At 44.3% G+C, this 9,566-nt stretch overlaps 1 protein-coding gene across 2 annotated transcripts in view; it reads right to left on the bottom strand.

Moving 5' to 3' along the window:
* CDS1 (CDP-diacylglycerol synthase 1) overlaps positions 1–7,200 on the bottom strand; it is a 62,874-nt gene extending 55,674 nt beyond the window's left edge. The window contains exon 1 of one of the 2 annotated variants that reach the window (XM_065597595.1): positions 6,882–7,200. In XM_065597595.1, coding sequence (XP_065453667.1) covers positions 6,882–6,938 — 57 coding nt within the window. In that variant the 5' untranslated portion in view covers positions 6,939–7,200. The remainder of the gene's footprint in view (positions 1–6,881) is intronic. The other variant, XM_065597594.1, reaches the window with a different exon arrangement.
* Positions 7,201–9,566: the final 2,366 nt, after the last annotated feature.

Below are 9,566 nucleotides of genomic sequence, written 5' to 3' on the forward strand. Positions count from 1 at the left end.
TTAATCAAGTTTTCAAGCAGTGAATTTCCCTTATTTTTTGAGGGGTATGGAAAAAACAAAAAGCCTTCCTTGGAATGCTACCAGCTCTGCCCATCTCCTGGATCCCAATGCCCCAGTAGGGCTGGAAGCATCATAAGGATAAGGGAAGGTGGTAATTCATGGAATGTGAGGAGCCTATCTACCAGCTGGAGGCAACTCTGCCCAATCCTTTGAAATACAAAAGGATGACAGATGTGTGATCTGGCCATTCATCCCAATGGGATGTTCTCAGGTTAATGACACCCAGGAGGTGTAAACTACATATTCTTCTCCCCCCACCCACTGTCCCTCCCAAAATCTATCACAGCCTCTCTTTTCAAACACATCTCCCTATACACGTGGAAATCGATCAGTGTCATTCAGCCTGACATGCAGCACAATCAGTGGGTTTTTCCCCCTCACTTCCAACAGGATCATTTTCAGCCTCATATCAACATCTAGTATCCTTGCTCCTAGCAGGCAGCACTCTTCTGTTCCCTGAATCTGGTGACAGTACTGTCAATTCTTCTGAGTATGGAGTCCCCAATCACACAGATTCTGAGTATGGAGTCCCCAGTCACCTAGTTCTTCTTGGTGTTATGTTCTCTCTTGCAGTCCCTTATACATCATCCTAATTTTTCCTTAGGCTCCAATCCCCAAGTATCTCCATCATGTGTTCCTCTCTTCTGCAGGGGCTGTCTTTCTTGTTTTTCTTCCTCACCACACCATCTTCTGCCTGTTTCTTCTCATTCACTAGTTCAGCAAATCTGTTACTCAACTGGATTTCACTACCACTAGCTGGTCTCTTCCTCTGCCTTGTCCTCAGGGTCATTCTTCAAATGGATCACCCTCTTCTTCTGGCAGAATGCCTTCCAGTTCCTTTTGTTTGCCAGGTGTCCACAAATATTCAGAGGTCTGTACCACCTCTGCTCTCCTCTCCTGTATTATACCTTCAAATCCCCTCATCTCCACTGCATCTCTAATCCTTGGATCTTCTCTGCCATGAGCTGTTCCAGGTGACATTTCACACATACATAGCTTCTGTCAGATATGCACTCAAGAATGATATACATCCCACAGCTTCTGCACCTAACCATCATCTTTGTCTCCTCTCCTCCTTGGGTCACTTCTACAGCTGCCTCAGTAACCACTGTCTTCTCTTCCTAACCCTATTCCTAGAAAAGAAAGAAAGAGAAAGAAAGAAGGGGAAAGGGGGGGGGGGGGGAAACAGAGTCCCATAGAAACTCTACTGTTAACTGCTAGCTGCGCCAATGTTCCCCAGAGATTGGCTTTAAAACCTAGCCAAACTAGGTCAGTACTGCCCCCATGTTACAGGATATCACCAAGCACTGAATCAAGCCACAACCTGGAAGAAATCACTGCACCTTCAAAACACAAAATCACCACTATCCTCTCAAACCAAACTCCCACAGAAACACCACTGTCCAAAGAGCTCCAGAGATTTCTGTTCTATCTTCGATTTGTAGATTTATTTTTGCTAACGTGATAGCATTCTGTAGCAGAACTTGCTCAACAATTATTTGAGCAGTTGCCTAACAGTCTCTAAGATAGACAGAGATACAATTTGTACAAGCAACTATACTATAATAAACCATATTGAATAAAAACAAGGTTAAGTATGAAGAAGTACTTTTGTTTTCATATTATTTAAAACTGGAGTTCTCCAACTGCGGTCCACAGAGCACTTGCTAATGATACACAGAAAGCTGTCTGGTCACATGGTGCTGGCTATTGTCAATTCTAGTTCACAGATTACATTAAAAGAGGAAATAAATGTTAAATACTTTCGTAGTATTAGATTGCTGTAATTGCTACAGGTATGTTACATGCATATAAATGGGAGAGAATCTGGCTGGCAGTCACAAGTGGGAGAGGAGGTAGTTAACTAGATACTCTGTTAAATTTGAATCTAAACTATGAATGTTTGAGAACCCCTGATTTAAACTATTATTAGATGGGGAATTCTGATGTATCCTTGGGGGTGGGAATGGGGAGGAGATCAAAGTCAAATGATTCTCCTTCCCTCCCCTACACATATGATTTTTTTTTTTTAATTCAATGTGGTCAAGTGCAAATCTTTCTGTTTATGGCCCCAAAGAAGTCAGGAGTCACACAAGGTTGCAATGTAAACAATGGCAGTGTGAAATCCTTCTTAGATCAACAATAAAGTAGTCTAACAAGATTGTGTTAATTTGACTTATTTTATCAGACAACCAACAGCCGTTTGTGGCTTATATTGTCAAGGTTTCTGGATAAAGCCATAGTTATGAAACAAAAACAATAAGGATGTTTGGGTGACCCCAAATATCTCCATATTTTCAAGTGGTTTTGGTTGAAATGTTTTTAAAAATGAATTAACTTTGAATTTCCAGACTTTCCAATTTTTGGTTATTGGGGGTGAGGAGAGAGGGGAATTATGTGGAAATTTCAACAGTCTCAGTGGGTTTTTTTAAATCAATGTGAGTGATAGTCTTTAAACCTCAACTCCAGGTTTTACCCAAGAATTTGCTTTGTTTTTTTCTAAATATTTCAAAAATGATAGGCGATGGCACCTGTCATGCATGAAAAACACGTGCCTCCCTCTTTCTCCTGCTTACCACGGTCCAGGCTGCCATATATTTCATTGCATTTTCTGCTTTCATCACCACCTGGAGAAGGGACAACATAGACTCTCTAAAAGACTTAATGAAAACCTGTGACTTTCTGTGTGATATAGTCCCTGCCCCACAGGGACAGGATGTGACAATAAAAGTGAGGGTCAAACAGATAATAGAAGGACAAAAATGACAGTTGTGATGAGTCCCCGCCTCATCTAAGCACACCAGGCTACAAACGTGCACACTTGACTCCAGACAAGAGGCACATATTAGTGTTTGTCTTTACTGCATTGTTAGGTTGAACTGTAAACACTAGTTTTGCCCCTACACAGTCTTCTGTCCACACTAGTCTCTACCGTAGCTAACGTGGTGCTTTAAACTGTCAGAGTGGGCTGGGTTGAAGCTCGAGCACTCACCAGTTGCTAATCGAATCACTCTGCTAATCCAGTTACTCTGTTTAGTTTGAGTGGTGTTTGGCAGTGTAGTCATACTCTCACTTGAGCTAGGGTAGTTAGAGTGGAGTAACAGGAGCGAACTGAAATGAAGCAAACCCTTCAAGCCCTTCTTAGGCTTTCCTTAGGCAAACTGGCGGGGGGGTTAGTTTGTTTTTATAAGATACCCGAACCCTAAACAAACAAAATTTAGGGGATTATAGGGGTCTGCTAAGCAGACCCTGTACAGCAAGGTTCATAATTCACCTTGGTTCTTTCTCCATAGTACAGAGGTTAGGGACTGCACTCCCTTATTTAGGGCTGCGCTATACTAGAAAATTAGATTGACCCGCCCACGTATCAGGGATGTGAAAAATCCACAACCCTGAGCAACACAGTTAAGAAGACCCAAGTCCCCATGTAGACAGCACTATGTCAACAGAAAAAAAATCTTCTATGGACCTGGCTCCTGCCTCTCGGGGAGGTGGATTACCTATACAGACAGGAGAACCCCTCCCATCAGTATAGGTAGCGTCTACACTGAAGCACTGCTGTAGCATTGCAAGTGTAGACAAGCCCACAGATGCAGACATCAAGCACCTCATGAACGTTTAATTAGATCTCAACACCCGCTGTATTTTCCCCCATTCCAGAGATAGGGATACCTTTGGCAGGTAATACCTCAGTAACACTCAGTAGCAGATACATGAATAAAACCCAGAACTCCTGCAGTGAAACTATTATACCCTGCTCCCCTCCCTACCACATTAAGCATTTAGCTAACCGAAGCGCACACAAGAAATACTCTCGTTGCTGTGGCCTTTGTACACTCTGCTAATGCTAGAATGTATTGTGGGCACAATAAAAGTGCTCCTGAACTTGTAACAAAAATGATTTCAGGGAACAACAGAAAAAGAGACATTTTTCAACTACTTAAAATTTATTTTAATCTAGCAGACAAAGGAATTAAAGTATTACCACTCCACCAGCATTAAGACATAAGTGTTTCAATGCTTGTCCTACACTCCAATGTCCTGCAGCACTTCTATTTTCTACTTATATTCCACAGATATCAAAAGTCACATCAGGCTATATCCTGGCATTTGGCCAGACATACATAGGTTTAACATCTTGACTTCAGAACAAGGTACTATGAAAACAACAAATATCAAAGCTTGTCATTTCTTTCAAGTTTTTAATAGCTTAAATATACAGACCAAAGTCAAAGCATCAGAAGAGGCCTCCTCTATTACGAATACAGGCCTGCAAACCCTTACTTGTCTGAATTAGCACTACTACTGTAAGTGGTCTCATTGCTTCCCACAAACCAACATGTCAAGGACCGGGACCGTTAGCTGTATGGAAGGGGTTACATGCACTTTGAAGGACTGGATTAGAATTCAAAATTATCTTGATAAATTGGAGAATTGGTCTGAAAGCAATAAGATGAAATCCAAAAAACCCATATACAGAATCGTCACCAATCCCTCAGTGTTGAGGGTGATCTCTTCCACAGGTTTTTATTTTCTTTAATGGGTCCTTTGGTGACTGAGGAGTCCAATCCTTGAGCCGCAAACTCATTGCGGGTGATGTTGTAAGGCAGGTTTGGGCCATGACAGTCGTCTGTCCTTTCTCTTCTGGCATTTTTCTGTGACCCGGGCAATGCAATTTTCCTCAAAAGTGATCATCCCTTCTCTGACAAGTCTTCACCAGTTAACCCTGACCTGGGCTACTGTCTCCCAGTGCGTGGCCTCAACGCCACATTTCTTGATGTTTGTATTAAAGGTGTCTTTAAAGCATTTCTTTTGGCCTCACTGTTTCCTTTCTCCTTTAGTAAGTTGGGTGTATAGCAATTATGTTGGTAGACACGCATCAGGCATGAGCTCACAGTGCCCATTCCACCTCAGCTAGTGCTAGATAATCAGGGCCTCAATACTGAAGGCATTGGCCTCCGTGAGGACTCTGATGTTAGTGCAGCGATCCTCCCAGTTTATGTTGAGGATCTTCCTGAGAAAGTGCTGGTGCTGGCGTTCCAGGTGTTTTCTATAGGTCACCCAAGTCATGCAGCTGTAAAGGACAGTGGGGATTACCACCACTTTGTGAACTAAAAATCTAGTGTATGTTCTCCTGTCATGGTTATTGAACACCTGTCGAAACAGAGTATTGCACTTACAAAAGAAAAATCAAATGCATAAATACAAAATGGAGAATAATTGGCTACGAAGCAATACTGCAGAAAAGGATTTGTGGGTGACAGTGGATCACAAACTGAATGAGTCAAAGTGATGTTGCAAAAGGCAAATATCTATCTTTCTGGGATGTAATAACAGTAGTGCTGTAGCTAAGACATGGGAGGTAACTGTTCCATTCTGCTTGGCACTGGTGAGGCCTCAGCTGGAGTACTGTGTCCAGTTTTGTGCACTGCTCTTTAAGGGAGAGGTGGACAAACTGGAGGAAGTCCAGATGAGAGCAAGAAAAATAAGTTTATTTTTTAAAAAATGACCTATGGAAAAAGGTTGAAAGAATTGGGCATGTTAAGAAAAATAAAAGAAAGCCTCTTGGGCAGATTGCTACAGACTCCCAGTAAGTCATTACTTCATTTAGCTTTCTTCTTGGCTTACACCTTCAGTTTATGCTACCCAACACTGACTCTTTTTGAATGAGTTATGTTTGTTTGTTTTTCATGATTTGCTTGCTAATATTGTTCAAGGGGACAAGTGAAAACAAAAACACTAGTCAGTTTCACTGTCTAGTTCACCTACATTAGAAAAATGCTGGGATGTTTAGGTTGCAAACACTGAATGTTTAAATCCAAAGTGGTTTTAAATTACAAAAAAAAACATTTACACAACTACTGTATTTTTCAAAATTAGAGTGTCCTTTTAATTTTAGTCATAATGATAATCATTCTGTTTTTTAAATCTGTTTTAGAGTGGTGAACAAAACTGCATCATTTGGGGAAAGGGGTAAGAGTTGCCAATATAATGAACACTGCTACACAGAGACTTAATATTTTGAAAACTTTTTTCCCTCAACAGCAATGTTATACTGTAAGTCACATTAGAGTCCAGAAGTAAATGTTTATCAGAGTTATAAAACCATAAAATATAGAGAGTTGCCATGGAAGGGCTGACAACCTTTAGCTAGGGCAGGTTCAGCAGTAAATGTTTTTCTTCCTTCCCAACATACCAGGTCAATAGATCCCTGAATTTGCAGTTTATGTCTCCCAAACTACTTTATGCACTGAAGCGGGAGGAGTGATTAACTGCAGGAAACAATCCGCCAGGATGAATGAAGACTGCAGGTAGTGAAGCAACCACCGACCGGCCTCTTGCTGTAGAACCAGAAAGGAACTGAATACTCTTCTAAATCTACTCTCAACCTCTCAGGCCTGCGTGGAAAGAGGCAGGGAGAGGGACCGTGGAAGAGCAGGGAACCCTTACCCGCCCCACCAGCAGTGCACAGACTTTAAGGGAAGGTGCCAGCTGGTGCAAATTAGAGTGTGACCCTGTCGTGACTGAACAGCAATTTCATAATTGGGGGGGGGGGGAGGGAGGTTAGGGAGGAGATAAATCTCCTCCTCCTCCCCCCATCCCAGGGTAAGGTGATGTGTGGGGGAGCAGGGAGAGCGGGTGTAGGAACCACCCTTCCCTTTCACCATCCCCGCCCCCGGTACAGCCATCAGGGCCGGCGGGGAAAGGGGCGCGGTGGCTGCCAGGCGGAGGGAGCGAGCCGGCCGGCCAGAGGCCACGCAGAGAGTCACCTCGCCCCTCTTCCTTCCCCCGCCCCCGCCGGGCCGCGCCCCCACGCTCACCTTGTCGCCGGCACTCCCGCTGCTCCGCCCGGCGGCTCGGCTCCTCAGCCCCGCCATGCCGCCGGAGGGTCCAACGGCCGGGGACCCGCGCACGCCCGCCAGCCCCGCACCCCGAAACCAGAGCCCGGCAGCCCCACCGGGGGGTGCCTCGGCCGCTCGCCCCCCGCCTCGGGTCCCGGGGGGAGGGAGCGCTGGAGGGGCGCGGCCACGCAGGTGCGCAAGGAGCTGCACGAGCCACCGCGGGCGAGGGGCGCGACTGGGTGCACGAGCGGCTGCAGCCTGCTTCCAGCGCGACGCGACCCGCCCCGCCCCTTGTGTGAGGTCACAGGCCACGCCCAGGCCCTAGCTCCGCCCCGGCGCAGCGAGGAAGGCCTTGGGGTGGGTAGCTGGGGCTGGGGCTGGATCGGGCAGCGAGCTCGGGATGCTCCCTAGGCCCAGACGCAGCCAGAGGGGAGGTGACCATCCTCCTCCTGATAGACTTCTGGGCTGTCCCCCCTCCCACAGCTGGGGCAAGAGAGGGGCATATTCCCAACCTGCCAACCAGCACAGGTTGGCAGGGACAAAGCTGCAGCACAGATGGCTCACCAGGGAAGAGGTTTGCATCTTTTAGCGTTCATGCCAACAGGGCCAAGTGTCACACTGCAACAAGATAGTGAGCACACAGCTGAAGTTACCTCCTGAAAGTGCGGTCTTGCTACTGTACAGCCCCAAATAAGTTTCCTGTACCCACCCCCTGGAATGTGTCCAAAACATCCCAGCAACGATAGAAGGGATAGCACCTCTGCAATGCGTTTTCACCATGCAAGAAAGTAGGCTCTTGCCTCCCTGGACCTAGGCTGTAGTCATCACATGAATTAGCAGGGTGAAATAGGAAGAAACAATAAATCTTTAATTTACCCTGACAGGTCATATAAAAACCTATGACCTACCATATCTTCACTATGATTTTAACTCACATTAGTTAACTATACTTAACTTTTTCATAGTGAAAATGATGCCTAAAATATGATGACATGAGATTAGTGCTTATAGTAGTTGAGGAAACTTCACATCCTACTTGTCCAGTTTGTATAACAGTCCTACTGAGTCCTGAAAAATATCAGAACAGGTAACAATTCTAATGCAGAAGAATAAATAATGCTAGGTACATAACTCATTAGCATTGTTAATCAAATTGGTACAAGGGTGGCCAATTTTTTTTAAACATTCTTTTGTACAGTAGCTAGGGAGATCTTTGGAGGGAAAGTGTATAGAAGTGCTGAGTATTCTTATTATATAAGCAGCACCGTCATTACAGATTAGTATACTTTATAGATTCACTCATCCCTCAAAAACTATTGCATAGCTCCAGGCCACTCATTTTTCAGTTGGCTGATCAATAAAGCTTTCTAACTATTCCCTAAACACATTTGAACTGAAACACACTCTGCTTTGTCCGGGGCCATCTCCAGTTCCTTTCTACCTTAGCTCTAGTAACTTCGGAATAGGATGCTTGCTGGCTACTGTGTGTTCTAACTCTAGTGGTGGAGTGGGGATTCACATATGGAAGTTTTTACTGCAGTGCTGAATTCTGTTCTAGCTGCTAGGGTAGGTACTGAAATTCTGCATGTGGTCCCTCTGAGAGGCTAGATTAACTACTGTTATTTAAATATTTATTAAATGCACTTGTGTCCCATCGTGCTAGGTGCTATCCAAACCCAAAATGAAGACTTGTTCATACCATAATGGGCTCATAATTTGAAGGGAAAAAAGTGCCATACAAAGGAGGAGGAGAGAATCAAATATTCATGTGCTTTTAAAATTCAAGCATCATTGATTCTCATCTGCCCTGCACCCTAGCCTCTCTTAATTGGATGATTTCTTAAAGACAGACAGTGTGATACATGTGGGTCTTGCAGGAGAGATTATTGGCCTTCAAGGAAGTGTTCTAGTCTATCCTGTACGCACAGAAGAAGTAGAGACCTTTGTGGGTGAAGATGACAAAAGACATCTGACTGGGATGATTTGCTAACTGGATGTGGTAGAGGATGACATAAGAGAGTTAGCAAGCAGAGGCAAAGTTGTGAAGGGCATGAAAGGTGAGGACAAGAAGCTTGAAGTGGTGAAATGGGGCCACTAGAAAGATTCCAAAAGCAGGAAGGTGATATGATCAGAGCAATAAACGACTAAGAATCTAAACAGGTTTATGTTATATGGGATGGATGTGAGAGAGAGAGCACGCATACTCAGGGCTGAGAGGAACAGGTTACAAAAATCAAGAGAGTATGGAAGGAGGGTCTGCAGGAGAGTTTTGATTGTCTGAAGCTCAGAACCATTGGTGATGTCCTAAAATATGAATGGAAACTGTTTTGTACAGGACAGAGTGGCAGAATATTCCCCCCCACCAGTAGCTATTTGGCATTTGCTCCTGGTATTTGCTGCAGTGGTGAAAGAAAACTTTAAAAAGTGGAAAGAGTAACTCTTACACACACACACCCCGCCATTTCATAGAATCCCCTCAGGATAACATACTCAGCACTTACACATTCAAAAGCAACTGTACAAGCTTTAAATGCAGTTGCCTCCTCTGTAGGAAGCTAAACTACTTCACACCAAGAGTCCTGATATGATGTTGCAGTTTCACTAGCTTTACCATGAATGAGGAGAAAGAAGAAATAGGTTAGCTAAGAACTTGCATTTGGTTAG

This window comes from Chrysemys picta, chromosome 5, assembly GCF_011386835.1.
Source record: "Chrysemys picta bellii isolate R12L10 chromosome 5, ASM1138683v2, whole genome shotgun sequence".
NCBI classification, from domain to species: Eukaryota; Metazoa; Chordata; order Testudines; family Emydidae; genus Chrysemys; species Chrysemys picta.